At 45.7% G+C, this 26,432-nt stretch overlaps 1 protein-coding gene and 1 long non-coding RNA gene across 4 annotated transcripts in view; one reads left to right on the top strand and one right to left on the bottom strand.

Moving 5' to 3' along the window:
- Positions 1-6,626, bottom strand: part of LOC119660265 — a 115,120-nt gene extending 108,494 nt beyond the window's left edge. Inside the window, exons 1-3 of the long non-coding RNA XR_005250417.1 lie at positions 6,103-6,626; positions 5,853-6,015; positions 1,024-1,373 (exon numbers count right to left, since the gene is read on the bottom strand). This is a non-coding gene — a long non-coding RNA (uncharacterized LOC119660265). The remainder of the gene's footprint in view (positions 1-1,023; positions 1,374-5,852; positions 6,016-6,102) is intronic.
- The window catches only part of LOC119660264 (basement membrane-specific heparan sulfate proteoglycan core protein-like), a 514,615-nt gene that overhangs the window by 478,144 nt on the left and 10,039 nt on the right, over positions 1-26,432 (top strand). For all 3 annotated transcript variants that reach the window (XM_038068722.1, XM_038068723.1, XM_038068721.1), the window contains one exon: positions 18,486-18,743. In XM_038068722.1, coding sequence (XP_037924650.1) covers positions 18,486-18,743 — 258 coding nt within the window. The remainder of the gene's footprint in view (positions 1-18,485; positions 18,744-26,432) is intronic.

Here is a 26,432-nt window from a genome sequence, read left to right as displayed (position 1 = left end):
ACGGCGGGAATCCACAGCAGAATGGCAAAAGAGATGGAACGAGGCACAAACTGACCGTTGGACCTACTGCATCGTTCCACACATTCGAAGATGGATTCAAAGGAGCCACGGGAAACTAAGCTACGAGCTAACACAGTTTTTAAGTGGATATGGAGGTTATCGGGCTTATCTACATCGATTTGGACACAACAAGTCACGGAAGATGCGGTAACGTGGCTGAGAATGCGGAGTATGTTGTATTTGAGTGCCCAAGGCTTACAATACAACACACAAGGCTGGAGGTGATCACAGACAGGCGCTTAACACCTGAAAATATAGTGGAGTTTATGTTGGAATCAACGGAGGCTTGGAACCAAGTGGTAATTGAGCTGAAAATGATTCATCAACAGCTAAGGCACGACGAACTGCGAAGAAAGCAAGAAATGGAGCGAACAACAATGAGCCGCAGTTAAGAACTGATCTAGCCCCGCGATGCAATGCTTATAGCAGTCCCGTGGGGAGAGTGGAGGAAGAAGGAGGTGGTTTTGCTGAGTAGAAGTAGTAGAATGTTTTGAATCGTTCCACCTTTCAACGATGAAGAAAAATAAAAAGATAGACTGACACCCGAAAATATAATGGAACTTATGGTAAAAGCAAAGGGGGTCAATATTAACATGAGCGCAGAATAAATTCTGATCCAACCCCGCGACGTAACCAAATGGGAGTCCCGCGAGGAGAGTGGAAGGAGGTGGTTTTAGTAGGTAAGAGTCCCACATAAGCGTGTGGCAGGAGCCCGCGGTAGCTTTTGAAGCTTTCCACCTTCCATCGGCAAAACAAAGACAGAGAGACAGACGGTAAACCGATTCTCTAAGGTTTTGTTTTATGTAAAATATTAAAAACCGGAAGGTAAAGAACGCAGCAAGTAACGACTTATGTATATTAAAATACGAATGAAAGTCTTTCTGTTAAGCCGAAAGGGTATAATCGAAATCTGAGGTACATTTAAAAGTAAAAATATAAGTTATAAACTCGAAACATACTTACCAAGAAATTAAATCCCAAGGATCTCTTCCTGTTGAATTATATGAACACTCACAAATCACACGCGGCGCAGTTAACAAACACCGAACGAACGAAAGCCGCGAATACCACTACGAATACATTCCGCGTAAGGACCGCGAAAACTTTCCGCGACGGCGAACGTGCAGGTATACGTATCCGAGATTTTTTAATGCATGAACGCTAATTAAAGACGAAACTTTCCCCATCTTTTTACCACACAAAGTAGTATACTCCTCAATCCTTGCCACCAAAGAGATTGTTGAGGCTTTGGTTAAATTTCATGCCAAAGAAATCAGGGGCTCTAGGCACGTGGCGTTACCAAAACGTTTTTCCTAAAATAAGATAAAAGAAAAACTCGTTATGCAAATAGAAAGAAACTTCTGATGTGAAAAATAGATTTTGATTTCAAAAATGGTATAAAAAGTAGTAAACAAGTCGGCAACAGGAAACTCGTTGTTTGAGGTATGAAAGGTATTGTATATTTCATATGATGCATGACCGATCTATTTTGACAGATACAAATCTAAGCCTTCAGCATCAGAGCCAAGAAAGCGAGGAGCAACGGAAATCAGGAGAAGGGAGAAATGATCCCAATAAACCTACACCCGAGTCCAAGAAAGGGAAAATCTCGGAGCTGAGCGGAATACAGGCAGGAGCCAGGAGACGGCCGTTAGCTATGCTAATGCAGTAAAGAGGATTCGACTGGCCATACCGCCGAAAGTATTTTCGGAGCAAATACTTACTCGTGAGCAGCAGGAAATAATTGAGGACCTCATCGTCATGAATATTTGCGAGGGATATAATAAGGAGCACCGGTTCACTTTCGATCAGGCCTTATACTTATACCTTAACTGTCAAGATGAAAAGAAACGGAACTACTGACATGTTCCAGATGGTGACGGTCTACCTTCCCAAAGCCGCAACGATCGAGACGGGCAAGCTTCTACATCACCTCAGCATTCAAAACATGGATCTCCACGCGCGGTTATGGAGCGTTTTTAGAAACAAGGAGGAGGGCAAAGGCAAACTACCGATCCCAGGAGGCAAATAAACATCGTAACTGCCTCATAAATTACAGATTTGGTAGCATATCTGTACATGTACACAGGGACAAACCAAGGAAGGTTATTTCGGAAGACACATCCGGTGGTAAGCCTGCCGAAGTTCCCGAAGGAATCACGGAAGCCACCGAGGCTGAAAGGGCTGTATGAGGAGAAGCTGGACGACCTTAACCTAAGCCTTCTAGAACTCAAGTCGGAGAGTGAAACGCAAAGAAGTGCAATGTCGTAGGGGGAGGGTAACGCCTTGACATTGGAGAATAGCTCCAAAGACGTTACTACTTTCTCTCGATTGCGATGCCAACACGTACCATGAGGGTATGGGCAAACATAACTATCGGGAACACTCTGATGAGGGGCTTGGTCATGAATTGGAGGGCGTCGGATGAGCCTTCTCTATCGGACCACAGACGTTGTAGGCAACTCCCAAGAAAAAAGAATGATAAGAAATCCCAGGAGAACAGGCTAGGACTTCTACACAAGGACCTGAGTGACAATACGAATCATCTACAGGTTGGCAGTGATATCAGGAGCGAAATAGAGCTAGAAACAGTGGTAGAAGTCCGGCTAAGACAGTCAAGTCATCAAATAACGTACCCTGATGGAGCAGAAACCTTGCAAGGATGAGAAACGAGGTGCGAAAACTCTTCAACCTAACGAAAAAAACCGGGGACTGGCAGACGTTAAACAAGGCGCTGATGGCGTATACCAACATCATGGAAGCAAAACAAAAGAGCTGTAGGGAATACTATGAAGAAAAAACAAACTACAGAAGCATCCAGGCTGTATAAAGCTATAGCCAAAGCCAAGGCAATATCTTCTATCTGCCTGAATAAGGAAGGTGAGAATTAGGGAGACAAGATACGTTTGTTTCTCAGAACTCATTTCCCGGGGTCGTACCCACGGCGGCAGACAATTGCATTCTGCCTGACACCCAAGCAACGGGCAGAAGAGAGAGAAGGTCCATTTGAAACTAGTGGAAGAGGTACGCTCGGAAGCTGGAGGAAGATGAGCAATGGGAACCTTTAAATCACTAAAATCAATCGGAGCAGATGGCATTTTCCCAGTATTAGCTCCAGAGAAGCCCAGAAATCATATTAGGAGCTCTCTTAAGAGTGGTAAGGCGCATTATAGCCTTGGGATATATACCAACGGCATGGAGCCGGGCCCGATAAGGGCTGGGGACTTTCACCAAAGCGGATACATTCGACGTATACATCCATAATAAAACCCGTTTTGATGTATACATGCATCGTCTGGTGGCCGAGAAGAATTCGCGCAGTAGACTGGAGAAATTTGAACTCTTGCCGGCAGACGAAAATCCTTGTGAAAAAACCAGGGGCTGCCAGAGCGGCATTTTTGTTGTCCCTTAAGAAGTGGGACATGAAAACCCTAGTGGGGGCTTTAACGGGACACTGCTCCTTAAACTACCATATGGAAAAGATTGGGGTAGTGATTCCTGCTGGGTGCGTGTGGGGAGGAGGAGGAGACGGCCGGATCGGTGGGCGAACGTGTTGAAGGCTCTACTGACCGCTAACAGTGTGCCTGTAAAGGACGTCAACGATCGACTTTTCATCCATCATGATAAACCACTGAAGAGGTGGAAAGAACACTTCACCACGGTTCTTAACTGTATTACATCCGGTAAGGCTCTTCCTTGTGGATAAAATGGCTAGTCACTGTTACATGCGAACACGGACTATTCCTCCAAGCAGAGGAGAAATCATTTCGGCCATCAATTCATTCAAACTAAGTAAAGCCACTAGGTTTGATGCAGTTACTGCAGATCTGCTGCTTCCTCTCGTACGGAAATCTTCGGAATTCAACGCCTTTCCCAGACAGTAGAAGAAGGGGATGATCGTCAAGATCCCAAAAAGGGGGACCCGTTTTGAGTGTGACAATTCGAGGAGAATTCGCGTGCTCTATGTCGTCAAAAGAGACAATAGCTACAATAATCCTGAAACGCATTAAAGAATATCTAGAAAGCTTGATCGACAGAGAGGAGGCTGGTTTTCGCTCTGGATTCCTGCATTGACTTCCTTAACATCCTACTGATCATTTTGTAACAGTGCGTGGAATTTACATCTTCGCACCTGTTCCCCATCGATTTCAAAAAAGCTTTCGATAGCGGGAACAGGGAGTGTATCGGGAGTGCATTACACAGGAGGGGCTCTCCAATGAAACTAATAGCTACTATCAGAGCGCCATATGAAGCGTACAATGTCACGTGCTGAGGTAAAATTATGGTGGTCCAAAGCGGAGCCCGCAAGGGTTCCATCCTACCACCGATATTATTTTTTTATGTTATCGATGACGTCCTTCATGATGCCTTGTACGGAGAACGTGGAGGAGTTCAATAGACAATGACATCTTTTCTAAAACACCTCGGCTACGTTAATGATATCTGTTTGCTCTCTCACCGGGTCAGGAACCTTGGCTCAATTGCTCCGAATTTGAAGACGAATCCAAAGTTCTCAGTCTGACAGGACAACGTATTCTCCTTATCTGTCTTAATGGGCAGAGCATCGAAACAATCAATCAGTTTATATATCTAGAAAAGGTGGTTTCTGCCGACGGTAGCACCAAACTAGATGTTGCCCAACACCTTAACAACGCGACGCCCGCTTTCGCTATGCCAGCCAGTGGAATCCACTCTCTCAAAATGGCTGACAAGGGGGTTGCCCCAGGGGTACTTAGAGTAGAGGATGAGTGCGAAAGTCTCGGAAGTCGTGGCGAAAGCTGAAGCGCATTTCAGGTTACAGTGTTTCGCGCGTTATACCCCATCAAGGGGTGTAGTGTACATAAAGTCATCCTTGTGGGCAGTGTCCGAGATCAAAGACGGAAACACCACGATCAAATGGGACATCCCGCCAGCTACCGCGAAAAGACATGTGTAGCAACAGGTGTAACACTGAAGAAGGGAATGGTACCAGGAATATCAGTATATGCTATTTCGGGAACCACTTATTCCCTTCTTCAGTGTTACACCTATTGCTTCACATGTCTTAATGCTGTAAGTCCAGGTAAAATACAAGTACTTCATTTTCGGAAGTGACTTGATTCAAGGCATACTTCCTGGAACGATACGGCAGTCCACCTGAATGACAAAACCGTGTTTAAGCATATCCCCAACCTTTCACACCAACTTCATTTGAGATGGTCTTGCCGGATTCACCAACAAGACAATCCATGACTGCTTCCTGCTGTCTGATGTCGGGTAAAATCATGTAAGATGATATCAAGTATGGCCGACTACTTCGCAGTTGAACTTAAACTGTCCTTATCTTACCAGCTGCAAAAGCGAGCAATAAGCTGGGAAAGATTTAAATCGGAATTGTGAACGCCACCAGCTTATAGGACAGACACATGGAACTAACAATTCCTACTGTTTTCTATTCTCCCATACCATTGCTGATTTGAAACCTCCCAAGACAGGAGGACGGGAGTGCTAGCCTGAAGAAATCTGCCAAACGGATTCAGGCTAGTTCTCTAATGTTAAAAAAAACTCAATAATCAACGTGGACTGAGACGCAGTCCTTACAAGGTTGAGAACACAAAAGAATGGTATTAACCAGTGGATCTGTACTACAGTAAAACCCATCCGTCTCAAAGCCGTATGCAGCGGAGATTCAATCACAATTGAACTCAGATGTCCCAACTAACTTTAAACTCGAAGTCGTACTCATCCTTGTGGCACGAATAATCGCTAATAATTACTACTAATCCAGAATTATTAATGAAAAGCGTACTCACCGGTGAACGAAACTCAATGAGTCGACAAATCCTCCATGATTCCCAGAACACGCATGCCGTCGCAGAACATTACAACACCCGACGAATGTTAAAGTCACACACGTAGGAAATAAAGGGACGTCGCCATTTTGACATGAAAAAACAAGCCAAAATTGGAGAGGAGCTGCGAAAAGACACAAAGAAATGATTAAAAAATTAAAAAAGCCACGATTAGGTTACACTGGATTAAATATAGTCGACATTCACTCACCTCGAACTAAGCGCAACTTGTGCCTACAAAAGCACGATTGATCCTGTCCATTCGAATACCGGGACCTACTCCTATTACATAACGGGCTCTTCCATTTCCTGCGACCCCGAACTACAATCCGAACTACAATCCTCGATATTATCCTGCGATAGCTTCCTTTCGCCGTAGTATTAGCAAATGGTGATAACCGCAAGATTCATCGAAGGCCTCTCTCCATTGACCCAGGAAACGACTCCATTTTCCAAAAGATGTCCGAATACTTGAAGACCCTAATGAATGCCGCAACTTCTCGGGAAAATTTGTCCAGAGTTGACCGGTCCTTTGGCCGGAAAATATGGTAAACTGAGGAAACAGTCGACAACGCGCAAGATTAGATAATTTTGATTTTTATTCGGCATGTGGATATTCAATTAAGTAACAAAGCTGAAAGTACCGATACCGCGATCTAAACACGTTCTAATGCTACCCCGAAATAACCATCTGGTTCGAAAGAGCTCCCGGCGATCACTGAAGTGATCTACCAGCTTTCCGCGCAGCCATGCAACACTCTACTACCGGTTTTAGTGATGCCGGTAAGCTAAGCGCGCCTGCCTCAACACGTCTCCTTGCTTAGTTATGAAGATTGCTCAGAATACTGCAAAGGGCTCAGATCACGAATATGCCTGCACCAAGGGTGACTATGATAATTTGATGACGCCGCGGTTCAACTTCCTTGTTCCTATCCTACTCGCCAACCTACTAACGGAGCTATGTTAAGGGTCAGCTCCTCAATGATGTGGACAGGATGTCCTGGCTAAAACACAATCATCAAGATCTCCCTGAATACAAACGGAATAAATATCAATCCAATTTTGCGGCCATTTAATTTCAATTACTCCAAAGGGAGACTCCTGCAGATGATTCATTTTAACACTTATCATCCATTTAATCATCAAATTTTTATACAAACATCCCGGCCAAGCTGATAACCATAACATAATTGCATTTCATATGATGCATGATGGACCTATTTCGGCATGACTAGCAGATTATAGTGTATATGAATTTAATACGTTAGACCCCCTTTTAACATGGTACTGAACTCGTTTGACTCCCTTACACAATATGCGTGTGTGCTCATCCCGAAAATCGTCAAAAAGATACCCAACTTTCCGTTATATCTCATCTTCTTTATATAGCACATTGTCTTAGCAGTACGTAGGGCTGAAGCAGCCGACTACAGGATAGACTGATCCAAAATGCAGCCTTCTGGGAGCCAACCTATCTCTCTCGTGGTTGACGTGAAGCTCTTCAGAAGTCAAGCCTATTATCTACAAATACCATTAGTGGGTGGTGACCTACATAGGCTAAGGAGTAAAAAAACCTCCCCCATGTGGTGGGGGATACCCGATCGCCTCAGTGAGTAAACCTGACCATACCGTGCTAGGGGGCTATGTCACGGCGGACCTCTTAACCCCGTCAGACGTCACCACATCAGACGTCAGAAAGGAGGCAGGTCTCAGTGGCGCAGATGTCAAATAGCTTCTGCGCTATCTAAAGCGGGGCCCGAAATCTGAAGAGACCTTGAAAAAGGCTCAGTACAGATCTAAGCCTTCAGCATCAGAGCCAGGAAAGCGAGAATTAGCGGAAATCAGCGCAAGAGACAGAAATGCTCCCAATAAACCTACACCCGAGCCCAACAAAGGGGAAGTCTCGTGGCGGTGAGGGGTGCAGGCAGGAGCCAGGAAATGGCTGTTGGCTATGCTAATGCAATAAAGAAGATTCGACTGGTCATACTGCCGAAAGTATTCCCGGAGCAAATACTCGCTCGTGAACAGCAGGAAATAAAGGAGGACTTCATCGTCATGAAGATGTGTGAGGGACATAATAAGGAGCACGGATTCATCGGCATACGCCTTCGATCAAGACACGGAGGAATTCCTTAGGACTATAGTATCTTAACTGTCAGGATCAAAACAAACTAAACTGCCGGCATGTTCTGGAGATGATATACCAGGGGCACAGATGGTGACGGTCCACCTTCCCAAAGCCGCAACGATTGAAACGGGCAAGCTTCTAACGCCTTCTCATCATTCAAAAAATGAATCTCCACGTGCGACGTCCAAACTACTAACGATCGGAGTAAATGACCGATCCCTGGAAGCAATTGAACATCGTAACTGCCTCATCAATTACAGATTTGGTAGCATACCTGTACACGTACACAGGGACAAACTAAGGAAGGATAATTCGGAGGACACATCCGGTGGTAAGCCGGAATTAGTCGTTAGATTGACGAAATTCTGCGAGAGAAAGGAACTTTACCAGGATGAGAAACCGAGGACTGGCAGAGATACAAAAAGGCATTGACGGCGTATAACAAAGCGATCAGGGAAGCAAAACGAAACAGCTTCAGGGAATTCTGTTAAGGAATAATACAAGCTACAGAAGCATCTAGGCTGTATAAAGCTAAAGCCATATCTTCTGTCTGTCTGACACCCAAGCCACGGACAGAAGGAAAATAAGGTGTATATGAAATTAGCGAAAGAGGTATGATCGGGAGGGAGTAAAATTGGTAGTGGGAACCTCTGAACAACTGTAATCAATCGAAGCAGATGGCATTTTCCCAACACTATTCCAGAGAAGCCTAGAAATCATCTTAGGATCTCTCCTAAGAGTGGTAAGGGGCAGTGATGCCAGGGCTCTTGAATGGGGCATGCCTTAGTCAGACTCCAAAGGAAAACGGATTCTGGAAATGGCGCGAGATCCGGGCTCAAAGTTTTAAACACCGGATCCGCGCCAACGTTTCGGCGCCCGGGTTGTGAAGGGAAACATTCCTGACATCACTCTTGCGTCGGAATCTCTGGCATCATCGGTGAATGGTTGGTGATGCCTAGAAGACTTCTCGGCAAGTGATCATCAGTACATTGCACTCGAAGTGGTTGACGCTACTGGTCGGCGAGTACCAACACGACACTCCCCCTGCGTGTCGAATGTTGCGAGGGTGAACATCAGGAAGTTCGTCGAAGCTCTTGAAGCAGGTAGGGCCGCGCTGGGCGACACTCCGAGGAGTGGTAGTGCTGCAGCTGACCCCGTCGTAAATTCAGTGATGAACCTGATAACGACGGCGTGTGAGGCTTTCATGCCCGGAGAGGCCCCAGGCGCGATAAACCTTCTATGCACTGGTGGATGGCAGAAATTGCCGACCTACGGAAGGAGTGTCATAAGCTCCGCCGTTTGGCACAAGGTTTGCACGCCAACGAGGAGGCATGCGCCTTAAAGGCACAATATAGATCAGCAAAAAGAAGACTCCGCAGCGCTATAAATAAAAGCAGAGCTCGCGGCTGGCAGAATCTTGTTAACGAGGTGAATGAGGACCCGTGGGGACTTGGCTATAAGCTTGGCACCAGGACAATCGGTGCTCTGCGAAACCCTGCATACTGAGCACCGACCAGATGGACCGCATTGTGCGGGCATTGTTCCCCAGACACCCTGTACGGGTTGATGTAAATAGCGCGGAAAGCGTCGTGGATTGCCCCCTTTTCACAATGTGAGAGCTCGAAGAAGCGGTTCTCACTATGAAAAACAGGAAGGCGCCAGGTCCGGATGGCATCCCGACGGAAGTTTACAAACTGGTGTTCCGCCAACGGCCAGAATTGTTGCTTGAAGTGTTCAACGCCTGCTTGAAGGAGGGCATTTTTCCTTGTCCCTGTAAAGTGGTGCTCAGAGGTGGCGGTGAAGAAGACGGGGCGGCAACACTGTCGGCCAAACCAAAACTAAGTGGCCGAGAAGAACCTCCACAGTGGTGGCACCGGGAGACGCTTTACTCACTTTGGTTTGCCGGCCGTAATGCAGTAGGCGAATGCTCCAAAGGCCTAATTAGGGCGATCAGACCCGAGTCTGTACGGGGACTCAGTGGCAAATTGGTCACGGAACCTTACCAGGGGTATACTGGTACCATGGGAACCGGGAAAGCCTCTGAACTCTCATACTTCGGGTGAACTCCCGTTGTATGTGAGTACAGGTCGGTTATTTGCGGTTGGCCCCCCCTAGTGGGAGTTTCATGGTGGTTGCGGTTGTGCTCAAGCGAGAAGAGACCTTCGGGCCTCGGCGTGGTGTTGCGTTTCAACACGGGTGCCGTACTCCTTAGTTCGGTAGAGATTTAGGTAATTCTTGCATCCACCAGTATGAATTAGCATTCAGCCATGCACTTGGTATAGACTGGTACCGTTGTTGCTTGTCTCAGCGGGGCTCTGATTGTGGTCACAAAATCAATCCGTGTCTGAAGAGGACCGTAGGATTAAGTCTCCACGACAGGTACCTACGTTAAACACCATGGGCTTAACTGTCAGCGCAGCTGGCACTAAGAGGTGGCGGCGAGGAAAATGGGATGGTAATCCTGTCGGCCGAACATAAAACCAAGTAGCCGAAGAGATTCTCGTAAGGGTGGCACCGGGAGACCCTGTATCACATTGGTTTGCCGGCCATGATGCAATATGCAAGTGTTTCAAACGCGGTCAGATCAAAGTCGGTGCAGGGACTCATCTGAAGTGGCAATAGGTCACGGAACTTTTCCGGTGGTATACTGGTACCAAGGGAACCAGGACAGCTACTGAATTGGCGTACTTCAGGACGATTCTTGTTGTATATGCGCTCAGATCTGTTGTTGAGGTGGGCCCTATTGGGAGCTTCATGTTGGTGGTGTTTACGTTGAAACGAACAGAGACCTTCGGGCCTCGACTTGGTGTTGCATTTCAACACGGGAGCCGTTCTCCTTAGTTCGGTGGAGATTTAGGTAAATCTGCGTCTACCAATATGAATGCTGAGCCATACACTCTGTTTAGACTGGTACAGTTGTAGCTTGTCGCAGCGGAGCTCTGATTATGGTCACAAAATCAATCCGTGTCGTCCCTGAGACAGGTACCCACGTACCACCATAGAGACGTAGCTGACAGCGCAAATGAAGTCGAGGAAGGAATAAAACGAATAAAATCGGGGAAAGCAACAGGACCTGACGGCATCGCATCTGAGCTCTGGAAAGCGAAGACCTGGGACCCAACACTGTGGATCAGTGAATTATTTAACTGGGTTATTCAGGAAGGAAGAACACCACCTGACATGCAAGAAAGAATCACAGTTCCAATGTAGAAAAAGAAAGGTAGTCCAGCAGAATGTTCAAATTATAGTCCGATCCGGTTACTTTCTCATACCGTGAAGATTTTTAAACGCATGACACTTGACAACTGTATTCGCGAAATCGTTGAAATAACCATGAATCAAGACGGATTTGTCAAGAACTGCGGAATTACTAAAGCAATACATGTAAGTCCTGTCACTCTCTTTGGTTCTGAGGGTTGACCGACTATAAAAGACAATCATCGGCGCCATGCAGTAATGGGGGTAAAGATGTTACGTTGGCGTCGCACATTTTGATCACATCCAAAATGAGGATATCCGCGATCGACATGGAATTGCGCCGATCGGAGAAACTGCGGGAGAGTCGTCTGCAGCGCCAACGAAAATTCACTTGTCAAAATTGGTCTGAACATCAAAGTCGTTGGTAAGCGACCAAAAAGCCGGCGGAAACAACGGTGGCTTGATACCCTCGATGGGGATTTAAAAGCCTCGAGATTGCTCCCACATGAGGCATTTGATAGAGGAAAATGGCGAAATCAATCACGACGAACCGACCCCGCTTTTGAACGGGGCAAAGGTTGAAGATAAAGAAAAAGATTTAGTTTGGAAAAGATCAGTAGCGATGATCCGAGTTGACTTTTTCAACAACGAGGGCGTAGCTATCCCAAAACCGATTAAAATAGCAAATTTTGAACGTTTTGAAGTCACTATCGACTACAAGAAATTCCAAGGAAGGATTCAGATGGCTTTCTTCAGTCCTTTCGCAGGTTTTTTGAATTTGCGGGCGTTTCTAAAATCAGGCCTTACTGAGGTATCATCCAACCCTAAGGTTATAAGATTTGTTCGGCCATATCAGAAAGAAAGAACTGTTTTTTTTTTTTACGAATTTTTTACGAATGCGAAGTCCTAAGTCCGCATCCACTTGACGTCGAGCCGGACCAAATCGAGAGCAACTTGCTCCCACTCTTTATGATCCACTATGGTTTCGTATCAGGGCACAGGCAACTCATCAGACGCTGCCTCACCTCTGAGGCAGCTAATCATCGAGATTGAGCTAATCATACAACCTTCAGGAAAACTTTCTAAGAATTTGTGTACCAGTTCCAATCTTCAGATGATTCAGCATTCAGAACTTGGTTAAGGAAGTTCCTCTGCCACTCCTCTTTAGTTGTTCCGCTGTGATGCGCTCTCCCCTTTTTTTGGAATACTGTTAGGGGACCACCCTCCCCCCCCCCCCCCCGCAAAGGGCTAGCACATGTATATATCTCACTTATTCATAAAAGTATATTTATCAGCAGTATGCAGCCGCCATCAGATGCGTCCTTTATGCGAATAAGAAAGCACTCGACGAATATCTTATATACACAAGCATGCCTCCGAAAATGTGCGTGTATGAGCATACTTTAGGGCAGGCCAAGATGGTGGGAAGAAAATTCGTACGCGCGAGTAAAAATTGACTAGTGATAGGTTATCCAAAAATAAAACCGGAAGTGAGAAGAGGAAAGTTACGATATCCCAGCATCAGCAAGGACTGTGGAGCTGAACCAAATTGCCCACTGTTCAAAGGGAAGGAGGGTGTGTACCATCAACACATTTGCTGGCAGTAGCAGGTGCCTAGAGAACAGCCTTCACCGTACATCACAGTGGTGGCATTTTGGTCAAGCAGCGCTGTAGGTCTGCGGAGATAAATCTCTCCAGGAAATAATGTAGCAGATGGAGGAGGATGGATTCATCGAGCGAAAATGAAAATCATCCATATATATGTATGTATAGTTGCTATGCTCCCCCAAAGCAACACTTGCCGGGTATGAGCATATTCTGGCCGAAAATTATAGCAGTGAACTTTAATATATGGGCTCTTGAAAGGGGTAGCTGGACAGCGAATTTGAAAGCACGTACTCTGCTCGAAACGACTAGACCCGAATCTCGGCATATCATACACTTTCGGAGGCAAAGGCCGAAGGTCTATAGTGGACCTGGCATATGTTAGCGCAGCAGGTTAGTGGTGACTATACTCACATTGACCACCAGGCGATTTGCATGGGAATCAAGAGTAAATCGAACTCAAAAAACGGCTTTCAAACAACACCATCTCTGGATGGTATGGCCATTCCGAAAGCCACCCAAATCACAAAGTGGGTAATGCAAGCATGCGATGTTACTATGCCCAGAAGACGATTGACAACCCAATTACTGGTAAGACAATGACATTGCAGGTTTACAAGCCGCATGTTTACGTTTAAGGAAGTTTTATTAGAGGCTTAAAAGCAAGTCCAGTAACGGCAATTGAGAGGAGCCGAAAAGATAAATGCAGGACCGCTTCAAAGAAGTTATTCAGAGGAGTAAAAGGAACTTCAAGCAGTTTTATGAATATGCCGATATGAACCCTTAGGCAGGGCCTATCGAGTAGTAATGAAAAGGTTTCAAAGATAACCTCAGGTGACAACCCTGCGCTTTCTAAAGGATATTTTTGTCATTCAGCTTCCTCACAACTAGCTCTAGTAAGAAAGGAAGAACTACGGAAAATGTATGGTAAAACTGGCGATAACAAAGCCCAAGTTTGGATGGCATCCTTAACAGACCATTGAAGCTAGCAGTCAAGACTATAGTACTCCGACATTTTCGCTAACACCTTCCACACTTGGCTAAAAGAAGGAGTACCCCCAGCCCAGTGGAAAAAGCAAAAGTGGACGTTGTTTTCCAAACCAAACAAGCCTCGTGGAGATCCAGCATCACAATCTGCTTTGGATGCAATGAGGAAGATGATGGAGAGAGTTATCTACAACAGACTGCTACCCATTTTCAAAAGCAATAGCTTGCCGAAGCACCAGCATGAGTTCCAAGGCGCCCATTATACGGTAATAAGCGTAGTGATGAATCGGGTGATGCGTTGATGTCAAAAGTGCATTCAACTCAGCCAACTGGAATCGAACTAAAGAAGTGTGGAGACCGCTGTGACAATATCTACCGCCCCGTGAATTTACCTGTAGCGGAGTACTGCAGCCGCGCACACTCAAAGTTTCGTTGGATTTAGCGCTAGATCTGACCATGAAAATCCTTCTTCTAGTCGCAACCTCGTAGAGGTGTAGAATTGTGGAGAAACTAGTGCGAGTTTGTAGCAGGATTATTGTCGAGTTTAAATACCAGAGTACTAGTGTCCGCTCCCAAGTGGTTAGAGCGCTGAACTGTGGTAGCGCAAAATCGCGGTTCTCGCTGGTGGAAGAAAGATTTGTTATCGTGATTTGACGTCGGATACCAGTCGACTAAGCTGCAAATGAGTGCGTGAGTCAATTCGGGTTAATAATCTCGGGCGAACGCAATCCTGACCTCCTTACCTTCCACAGTGTAGAATGCACTTTCTAATTCAAATTTGTTGTACGACAACTATTTTTGATGATTGCTACTAACTGAGCGCACTCATTACGACACTTTCTAGAAGAAACATAATTTCAAGTGATGTGGACGACGACGCCACTTAAGTCATCGTGCTCAACCATCCCAGTTAAATCTCGAACGGTTATACCGTTCACACCGCCCTCATTGCCTGCGAATTCTCCGAAATCAAGGGGAAAGTCGTTACGATAAGATCACCGGAGAGAACCCCATGGCCACCAAGCCTAGTTAAGCCGCCGTCGTCATCCTCGCCCCAAAAGAGGATAAATTTGCTCAAATCACTGATAACGGCGAGGAACACAGGTCGTGAAGTCTTTGGTAGTGTGCTCCGCTCCGGTACTTAACTGCTACCGTTTTCGCTTCTGATTCCATTGTTCTTTCCGTTCACTTCCACTATTGCTTTAGTTTGTGTGCTCCACTACACTCCACTCCAGTGATGGCTACAGAACAAAAGGGTCCGAACAATTGTGGCCGTGCGCATACCCTCTTTATGTCGCAAGAACCTCGGTTTCGCCAGTTCAAGGCGCAAGGCATCACATCTGACGCCGCACGTTTCAATCACGAGCTTGTCGGGCTGTTGGAGCAGGACTTGTACTGCTAGACATGTTGGCGGCAACCACCGATAGAATCAACAGATGCGCTCGCGGCCTATGGTTTGCAAGGTGTTGAGGAGTCAACGGCCGCATTGGCAACCAACGTAGCAAAATTGGATGACACCGTATTCCACTTCTATTCAGGACGAAACTCGCGAGACAGGTCGGGTAGTAGGTCGTCAGGACCTTCGATTGGTACCGGGCTATGTTTGTACGCGTAAAAAGCCACAAACTCTATCAGCCCGTGCATCTTCGTAACGAAAAAAACTTGTCGGTGGCCCCGGACAGCTACCCGAAGCACACCACGTTGCCTTTCCGTTTACGACCCCCTTAGCAGACGCAATAATTTAATTGATACAGGCGCTGAATCCTCAGTTCTCCCGGTATCCAAGTACCATCGACTAACACCTCAGGCTTTGAAATTGGCGGTTTTGGTTGCGTTTTATTATAGCGGAAGTTAGCACTCCCATCTTGGGAGCAGACTTCCTGTGCCACTATAGTTTGTTAGTGGATCTGCAACGCAGTTCCCTCATCGATCTGACAAGCAACCTTACGTCATCAGGGATCTCAAAGTTTGAAGATCTACTCAAGCAGGGTAAACGCAGACCCTCAGACAGCTAGTAGTCCTTCCCACTCCACATGGTCCCTACACCAAACGGCGAATGAAAACCTTGTGGCGACTATAGACACCCAAATCTTCAGACTATTTCAGACCATGATGACATGACTAATATAAGTGTTCCTAAATATTTAGCAAGTCTGGTCGAGAGTTACGTCTCACTGGTTAGGGACGAATAATAGCCTTAAAAAGTACATCATTACAGCGGGGTATTACGGGGCTCGGTTCTGGATCTCCTGCTTTGCAAACCACTGTCGTAGTGTGCTGGTGAATTTGATTTACTCATTGATAGCTATGAAAGTTTGAAGCGTTTTGGGAGGCACACCAGATGAGACTGTAGTGGTGGCGGTGAACGTGATGCCAGTCGACATTCTAGTGAAACATGCCAGTGAGCTGTATCATGCAAGTCGTATGGAGGGTTTCACAGAACGCCGAAATGGGGCAAGTTCAGGGTCGTATGATTTCTGACAACGTAGATAGGACAAATATATTCTAGAGAATATAACGAGCAATCTCTAATTGCTGTCTCAATGCTATACCAACAGTATTGCCGGAGGCGGGAAAATTATGGTAGTAAAAAATGTGACAAAAAGGTATTAAAAAGTACTTTTATATGAGCGTACCTAGGTTCAAACAAAAAAAAAGATTTTCACCTCTTCTGTTGTTGTATTTTGTGTCCTAAGCATGAATATCGTATAGCGTGACTACCAATATTGTTGGTACACTGTTTTATGAGAGAGGAGGTACATCTAAACTTGCTACCGATTGGGAAGGCCTATAGGGCTGTTTCCGAAGATGAACGTTTTTTTTCGCCGGGCCGTTATGAAACTTCGCTATGCATATATATACGTTCTAGAAGTGAACCTATTCACCCATGCTTGTTGTGACATCTAATGTCGTGGCGATTTTGAACCGCCGTTTCTGTGAATTGCGAATGACGTAGTATTGTTTTTGAACTGTCAGTTTCCGCAGTGGGTCGTCCTGCTTTATGTCCAACTTAATGGGTTATTCTACACCTTTTACGATGTAGTGGATTACATTCATCGAAACCGCCGCCTATTTGACAAATTGATCATAGGCAGCGTAACGTTACCTGTTCAAATATTTGGCCATTTTGTCAGCCAACAAAACGTGATATTGCCATATATTAACTTCGTTTCGGTTTTTGTTGGAAAGTACTGAAAAGTTATTATTTAACTAAAAAAGTACTGCAAAATGAGACAAAGTACTAAGGCACTTCAAGGGGTACTAAATTTAGTTCTGTTGGTACTAAAAAGTCAACACTGCATACGACTGTCATAGAAGCATAAAAAACTCAAACATAACACCACTCAAATGCTAGAGTTTTTATTTTTCCAAGCTTAACACAAATTTCAAAATCTAACATTTCTCGGCGCCAAGAAGCCAAAAAGCAAATTATCAAAATTAACATGAACCACAAATCTTGGCTAATGCCTTCAAAAGGATATTAGCATATAAATAGAACCCTATAAATAGCAATCTTTAGGCTCAGACAATGTAAATAGCTCGTTCATTCTGAAAGAGATACCCCGAAGCAAACCACACACATTCAGGTTGTACTCCTAAAACCTTATCTCCAGCTCTCAAAATCATAAATCAAACAGGATGTTCCCAAGAAAAACAATAAAATTTTATTTTAGCACGTGCTTCCCTTTCGTATTTCTCATTCTATCCAAATTACGTTATCAAATCAAAGATGGATTCATCAAAAACAATATCCACTGCCAAAGTTTGTAGTTTGGCCGCTATACCCTATATCGGCCGAGTCATTGTGTCGCTTTCTCAGTTTCACCCTCCATTCTATCACCATGACCCGGACCCGGAATTAAACTGGCGATGAAAAACCATATTAAAGATTCAAATCAATTTGATACCAACTCGGTTGAATTCATGCGGAAAAGATATCTTTTCCGGAAATAAATATGATCGAAAAATTCATTTCAACAAGAATAGTTGAAGCACTATTTCCTCTTAAGTTGTTTAGCCAGGATGAATGGACAAACATTCAGCGGGAAAAGTGGACTAACTACTTGATATCTTTATATCCTTTGGATCCAAGACGAAAAGCAGGACGTCAAGCTATTTCCATTCCCACCGTTCAGCACGGAGACGAGACTCCAGCTAAGTCGGAGCAAAATGAATTCAAAGTATAATTTGTTGATTAAATGTATGTAAGTAAATAATAAAGTTTTCGACAAGATAAACATGCAATAAATTCTCTGGAATTCGAGAGAAAGTTGGAGCATATGTTGTCGTCCTTGTTCCAAATTGAGTTTTCAAAGTTGTTTGGGGATTTCGAAACTTTGAATTGGGAATCCTTGAAAGTCGTACATGCATATTACCATCAACACTCTCGTAATCATTCCATCTGCATCTTACATGAAAATTCGAAATCAATTATCTCGTTTTTGGCTAGCCAAACCCATGTTAGATTTACAGAAAGTATCAGTTGAGTTTGCAATGAATATTGAACTTCTTTAATTAATATCTAATCCTGGGTCGGAATCCTTGTCAACTCAACCTTGGCTAGATAAGTTCACTCCATGTTGCCTCTGAAATATGTGCTCTCCCCCTTCCTGTTCATATCAATTATTAACGCATGATTTAATATCCTATTTTCTCTCTTGTTTACTCCATTTCAGTATCGAAAGCAAAGATCCTGGCCAACTCGGAGCTGTTCTTCAAGAGTGGTAGCGACATCAATTTGACGTGTGTGACCCAGCAGGCGCCAAGTCAACCGTCTTATATTTACTGGTATAAGGATGGTGATTTAATTAATTATTCGCAACGAGGCGGCATAAGTGTTTTAACGGAACGTCATACTAAAACCAGTAAATTAGTGATAGCTCGAGTGACTCCGTCCGATTCTGGGAATTATACATGTTCACCGAGCAATTCAAGTGAGTTAAGGATCTAGTTTTTCTTGCTTAATTGCCTTATTGAACACATAATGAAGAATAAGAAACAGAAGAATAAGAAACAGAAACGCATGTTAATCCCTTGTTACGCTTCTTTCACCTCTATTTTTTAAAAGGAATCTACAGGGACACCAAAAAAAGATACTTCCTGAATTTTTCTTGCCTCAGCCAATAGCTTCTTCAACTTATTATCTACATTTTTTATAATTGTACCTTGAAAGTGAAATATTCCCTCTACCATATACTTTTTCGGGTTTCCGTAACCACCCAACTGGAGATTAGATATTGTCTGCTATTTGTAATGTAGCCTAAAATTGATAGGACAGTAGCTTCCTCCAAACTACAATTTTTATTTATCAGTGTAGATATATATTTGCGGAGCACCTTACCTCCTTCATCAGTACAAAGCCACTATGACTGTTTTCTGGAACGTGCACATCCTCCACGGCAATGGTATCGAGGATCCTCGGAGTGCTGGTTTCCCCGGTGGATGTCAAATCGTCCGAAACATTAACCCTTCCTTCCAGTGCCATCTGCCTTAAGTCCTTCCTCTAAAGCCTTAAGTATGTGTAAGGTCTTTGGTTTACCGCTGACGCGTGCTCCCCACGCCCGAGGACATTATAGGGATCCTCGTACGAGGGCTGCAATGACCTAACATTTTTTTTTGAGAGTAGGGTAGGTGAATGCGTTTACGCGCTCCTGCCACAGTACGCTGGTAGACTACCAACTAAACACCTCCCTGTCATCAGACAACTAGCCAGGAACCGTTTGGCACATTACTTCGGACTAGCCCTCCCGCTCTCTCGGCTTTGGGCCTTCAAGTCAGAGAATTCCTTTCAGCAACGGGAGGGGAGGGGAGGATAGGAGCTGTTGTTAGTTCAGGGAACCCCTTACTGTCCGATTCCTCCGCCAGTCGAGTTCAACCTTCTTCGAAATAAGAAAAGCCCGATCATAATGTGCAATACGATTCCAGCTGCCAGAGAGTCTGGAGAGAGCTCCCCTGTGTCTGCATAAAGCTGCTTGCGAAGGCCGTCCCACCCCTCGCAAGAGAAAAAGGTGTGTTCAGCGTCGTCCGCCACTCCATTGCAGAACACACAATCACGAGATCGTGCCTTCCCAATCCTGTGCAGGTAAGACTGAAAACCTCCATGCCCACTTAGAAGTTGGGTAAGGAAGTAATCAATCTCACCGTGCGTTCTGTTCAACCACGAGTCTAATTTGCCTATGAGCCGCGCAGTCCTCCTGCCCTTGGCTCATTTTGCCAAGAAAGTTGCCACTCGGTAAGGGTGCGTTGGCGTTCTTCACGGGCAACCACCTCTCTTAAGTTTTCGCCCTTGCAGCGGTAGATAGCTTTGCGCTCCTTGGAAAGGAGGGCAACGGGGATCACTCCCGCGATCACCATCGCAGCCGGTTCGGAGACGGTGCGATAAGCAGACGCTGCTTGCAAAGCTCCCCGTCTCTGCACTTGAACGAGGCGTTTACGATGCAACTCCTTGTCAAGGGCATCAGCCCATACCTCCGCACCATAGAGAAGAACCGATTGCGTTGCTCCCATGAGGAGACGTCTCCTAGTTGATACTCAGGCCGCGACTCCAGCTGCAGACCTGTCCGCGGCCGCTTTGATTTGCTCGAAGAAGCTCATCTTCGAGTCGAGCATTAAACCTAGGTATTTGACCACTGGTTTTGACTCTATAGTCAACTCGTCGATCGATATGGTGTGCAGGGTTGGGATTCTCCTTCTGGTCAGGATGACTACTTTGGTTTTTTCCAGCGCAAGGTTGAAACCGTGAGCAGTCATCCATCCGCTTACCCGTCGCATCAATATGCCAAGTTTGCTTTGCGCCTGTTCAACAGTGTGTCCGGCAACAAGTGCCGTAACGTCGTCCATCTTACGGAATTCAAGGGATTTTTGACATCAAGCGTTATGAGGAGCACTATCCTTCGAGATCAGCGGCTCTGTGCCTCGGCTCGGCCGCATTTACGACCTTCATAACAGCATCCATTGTAGATTTCCCTGTTCTAAACCCGAACTGCCTTGCGGATAAGTCCCCGGATTGCTTCAGCGAGTCTACTCCCGATGAGCTTTTCGAGCACTTTTCGCCGTGTCAAGCATACACAGCGGTCGGTATGCAGACGGGAGCTCCGGGTCTCCTTTACCCTTACTGATCAACGAGAGTCTGGCCACTTTACAGCGACAAGGAAAAATGCCCTCCTTCAAGCAGGCGTTGAACACTTCAAACAGCAATTTTGGCCGTTGGCAGAACACCAGTTTGTAAACTTCCGCCGGGATGTCATCAGGACCTGGCGCCTTCCTTTTTTTCATAGTGAGAACCGCTTGTTCGAGCTCTCTCATTATGAAAAGGGGGCAATCCATGACCCTTTTCGCGCTATTTACATCAACCCGTACAGGGTGCCTGGGGAACAATGCCCGCACTGACAAGCTTATAGCCAAATCCCCGCGGGTCGTCATTCACCTCGTTAACTAGATGCTGCACGCCGGGAGCTTTGCTTTTTTTTATAGCGCTGCGGAGTCTCCTTTCTGCTGATCTATATTGTACCATTAGCATTAGGCCTCAGCAGAACATCGGTACAAACTTTAGGCTCTCCAGAGGTTCGGAAAGCTGGCCGCGCGTGGCGAGATGACAGAGCCAGCTTCAATCTGGGAACGGCCTCCCACAGAAAGCGCAACAGTCCGTCTCTTGGAGCCCGTCTCTCTGGCCGAAGACCATGTCGCCGAGTAATAGTAACTTCTCCCCGGATACCAGATCAGCAGGGCAGAGCTAACTCTTTGCAGACGGCTATATGGAAGCCAACCAAGTAAGACTTGCAGACAGGACGTTATTCCCGCACCATAATGACTGCCTTCAGCGTCCCATTCCAACGTCCTAGCGTCTCATTTAACTATCGGCCGCGTTTGAATCCAAGAAGCTTTCTGAGCTCAGAGAAAAGAGCGGATTCGAATTGCATTCCCTGGCCAGTGATTATTACTACGGGAACACCAAAGGGTGAAATCTGGCTGAACTTTTGGAAGAATGCCTGAACACGAGAGTCAGTAATGTCCTCCAAAAGTACGGAAAGATTGTTGTTGGGGTAAGATAAGATTCTGCCTGACGAATTTAAGGTTGGTTGCGGAGTCTATAAGGATCCTGTTCTGCAAGTCCACTAGCAACCCATAGTATCACAAGAAGTCAGCGTCTAAAATAAGGAAGCTGACATCCGCCACGATGAATCGCCAGGAGAACGTTCTACGCAAGCCAAGACTCACGTCCACTTGCCTGTAACCGTATGTGTTAATACGCGAGAAATTTGCTGTCGTTTCAAAGATTGTGGGAATAGCCGGTGCTGCCGGAGCACGAAAAGAACCGAAACCTCCACACCAGTATCAACAAGATAACGCCCGCTGAGAAGGTCATAAATTGTTAGGCGATGTGGCGCTGCGTTTTGGGTGACCGTCGCCAGGACCCCCCGCGGACCTATTTTTTTGAGGTAAGCGCAAATTTACACGGAAGCGTACATCTAGTAACTTTTTCACCGCATCTACGATGGTACCAATAAATGCTTGGGTCCGTAGGCTATACTGACGACTGGCTACCCGATCGCCCTTTTCGGGCGGTAGACCGCGGGGGAGCTCGCGACCTGCTCCCCGAACGCTGAGCGTCCAGCGCCGCCCTCATTTCCGCCATGCAGGCCAAAAGAGCAGCGATTTCGTGCTTCACCTCGCCTATTTCTTCTGAAGGCTGATGAACGGCTGTTATCGTAGGACGCGCGTGCACCTTATCAGCCGCAGCGGCCAGCGCCTCCAGAAAACCAGAGATGATGATGCTCTCGCCTTGGTGCTCTCCGGAAGTCGTCGAAACGACAGCGACTTCAACAAATCGTCGCCGATCTTGCTCCCACTCAGTTGCCTCATTTCGCAGCATTTCGAACCAATTGGCTGGGAGTTCGATTTCCCAAAGTCAAACCTATCAGCAAGTGATCCACCTTAGCTGACTCAGTTACCGACAGGCACTTAATTAGCTTCGTTTTGAGTACATTGTGGGAGGCCGTTTTGACAATGTTTGCCAGAATGTCTCCCTGGCCGCAAGCCGTGCCGTCGGCTTTTCTTTGGAGACTGCGTTGAGCTGAGGACGTATATCAGGATTCCGCTGCGTGACTGCGGGTCGGGAACGACAGAGCACTCACAGTCAGCTTCTGACTGCTGGGCTGGGACTCGAATGCGAATTCGGCTGCCCGATCAGCTTCCGTCTCTCGATCGGTGTTCTGCCAACGCAGATTTGCAGGAAAATTGCGAGTTCACTTCGAAAACGAAAACACGCGCACACCAAAATTCTTCATCTTCGCTCGGTTGCGGAAAACTCAGTCGCAATGGGGCTTCTTTGTACTGGCAGTGAGGCTGACAAAGTTGCAGAAGTGCCCTAAGATATTTCAGGTTCACGAACCATGGGTTCGGTTTAATATTATCTGTGGAATTGCATTACCAAAGAGGCCAAGGATCTTTGCCGATAAGAGCTCCTCAAGACTGAGAGATTTCGTACCCAGGACCCGGTCGCGGTCATCTTGCAATATTATATTAATGGTAGGATAAAAAATGTCATTGAGGCAACTCAGTTTACCTACCCTATATTTCTTGGTGTCTTCTGCTGACTTAAGAACTGAGTAGTTTTGAAGGACAATGATGCAAATGTCCAATATATTTGTTGGGGAAACAGCAAATACAATCCTAGAGAAGTCATTCGATTTTATCACTGCAGCTAGTCTTATTACTGGGCGTCCCTACATGAAGTATATTTGGGTCAACTACAAAAGCGGAGCGAATATGCTTTTGTTTTTACTCTGGCCTCATACCGATATTTAGAAATATAAGCCTCATTAACGTTCACGCCCCTACAGAGGAGACTGCAGAGTCGGAGAAGGATACCTTCTACGAGGCAGTAGAACGAACCCTCGAAGCCTGTCCCAGATATGATATCAAAATCATATTTGGCGATTTTAACAGCCAAGTAAGGAAGGAGCCCGTATTCAGGCTCTCATAGCTTACATCAAAATACAAATGATAACGGACTGCGGATAATTCAATTAGCAGTGTCACACGAAATGGTTGTTGGAAGTACCCGGTTTTCGCGGAAAGCGGTCTACAAACATACGTGCGCCTCTCCAGACGGGACCGCTTTCAACCAAATTGACCACGTGTTGATCGAACGCCGCCACCTTTCAGCCTTGATGAATGTCAGAACATATAGGGGGGCCAATATAGACTCGGATCACTATCTCGTTGGCATGGTGCTCCGAGCTCAAATAACATCACCACCCAGAATTCCCTCTGACAATCAAATGAGAGTTAACACTGAAGCAATCCACAACACAGCCCTCCGCAACACATGTAAGAGGGAAATGGATGTTGCAAAAATCGCAGTCAACAGAGATCCTGGAGATAAAGCATCAACTAATAATCTTCACAATCACCTGAAAAACGTTATCATAAATACGGCTACAAACCAGGCGCAAAGAGAGTCCGAACGGCTGCTTTAACGATTAATGTAAGCTAGCAACGGAACGGAGGAATGCTGCATACCGAGTAATGTTGCATTCTCAAAGGATGCGGGCACGAATTAATGTTGTTGGAAGGAGAAACTCCCAAAAAAATATAATTATCAATTTATTCGGACAAAGTTTCCACGTTTAAATAGTAATTACAACTCTGCTCTTACGTGCTAAAGTTACAATTTCATATATTCTAAATTTGCTTACACAGGTGGGTCAGGTAAAATGCATATCCGGCATGTGTCGTTGGAATTAGCTCGAATCGTTGGTTTTTGCTGAGTGGGTGGTTAGAATGTTTAGCTGGTTCGATGGCATGTGTCGCATTGTCGGAAGGTATTAGATCTTAAGGAGTGATCCCGTAACTCACGCGCGGAGACTTCACATACGAAAAAAGGAAGCCTGGGGGAACCAACAAATCTATGAACTCGAAAAGTGCAGGGAGAAACGGCACCAGGCGCGAAAATTTTACCAACAAGTCAGCAGGATGAAGCTTTACACACCCCGATGCACATCCTGCCAAGACAAAAAGGTAAATCTGATTTCCGATAGAATGGGCATATTGCAGCAATGAGTCGACTACTTCGATGAACTACTGAACAACTAGAACATCGGCGAGTTAGAGGTCCCGCCAACTGAAGACGACTGACAAATGCTGCCACCACCAAGTATAGAAGAAACAGTCCGTTCATCGGCTTAAAAATCATAAGTCGTCAGGAGCCGATAGAATTACAGCCGAATTGGTTAAATATGGAGGCGACCAATTCACCAAGTGGTTCATCAACCATACGCTCACAATTTCATTGGGCCATAACATAGAGGCTCCAGGCAAATCAGCAACAGATCAGATTTTCTCTCTGCGGCAAGCGATGGAAAAATTGTTCTCTCGACTTTAAAGCCATTTATTATAGCACAGCCAGGGTAAAACTGAGAGAATTCGGTATCTCGACGAAATTGATAAGACTGTTTAGGCTGACCCTGACCAATGTGCGAGGCCAGATAGAAGCAACAGGATCACTCTCAAGACCATTCGGTATCAACAACGGTTTACGACAAGGGAATGCCCTATAATGCGTCCTCTTTAACCTGGCCCTCGAGAAAGTGATCCGTGATGCTGAGGTAAATGCGAGGGATATGATCTTTCTTAAGTCCACCCTACTACTGGGCTATGCTTCCGATATCGACATCATGGTAAGAACAACCCGAAACGTACAAACTGCCTTCATCCAGATCGAGCAGGCGGCGCGAGATCTTGGGCTGCACATCAATGAAGGCAAGACAAAGTATATGGTGGCAACGTCAGCAACAAAAATCAACCAACCCACAACATCAAACCGCACTGGTCAAACGGGAAGAATAAATATAGGGGACTACAATGTTGAGACCGTTGATAATTTCTATTATCTAGGATCAAAAATCACAACGAATAACATTTGTCAGCCATCAGAGCCTATTTCAGCTTACAACTGTTCCGCTCGAAACGTCTCACCAAAGATCTTGCCAGTCCTCCTGTATTCCTCGGAGGCTTGAGTTCTCAGCAAGAAAAATCGCAAACTCTTGGCCCCGTTCGAGAGAAGAATCCTCCGAAGAAGTTTTGGTCTTCTACATGAGGATGGACGATTCCGTAGTCTACTTAACGACGAAACCTATGAGCGATACCTTGACCGTCCGGTTGTGGATAAAATCCGGCTTAATAGGTTACGGTGGACGGGTCATTTAATCCGTATGGATGAGGATGATCCAGCCCAGAAAGTCTATAAAGGCAATATCTATGGTAGAAAAGAAGACGAGCCAGATCCTGCTTGAGATGGAGCGATGGCGTAGGTCAGGACGCCAGATATCGAACTGGTGCACCTCGGCGCAAAACCGGAACGTCTGATGATGACTAACATTTTATCCCTAAGGGAGTGGTAATTTGATATTTCACCTTTTAGGGAATAGTAATTTGACGCGAAAAAGTCAACTTGACTTAGGATTACTTTGTTAGTAATAGTAGGGTTTCCACCAGACTTGCCAGTATGATACCTCTCATTAAAGCACAAATTGCAGCAAACTTTACGGATCCAGGATGAACTTGATGGGGTTGGCAGTAAATTTTCGAAGTATAGTAATATACTATTAGCTATATTTGAG

Source organism: Hermetia illucens, chromosome 6 (assembly GCF_905115235.1).
Source record: "Hermetia illucens chromosome 6, iHerIll2.2.curated.20191125, whole genome shotgun sequence".
Taxonomy (NCBI): Eukaryota; Metazoa; Arthropoda; class Insecta; order Diptera; family Stratiomyidae; genus Hermetia; species Hermetia illucens.
The sequence above is the reverse complement of the archived record's forward strand: the minus strand, read 5'-3'. Positions and strand labels throughout refer to the sequence as shown.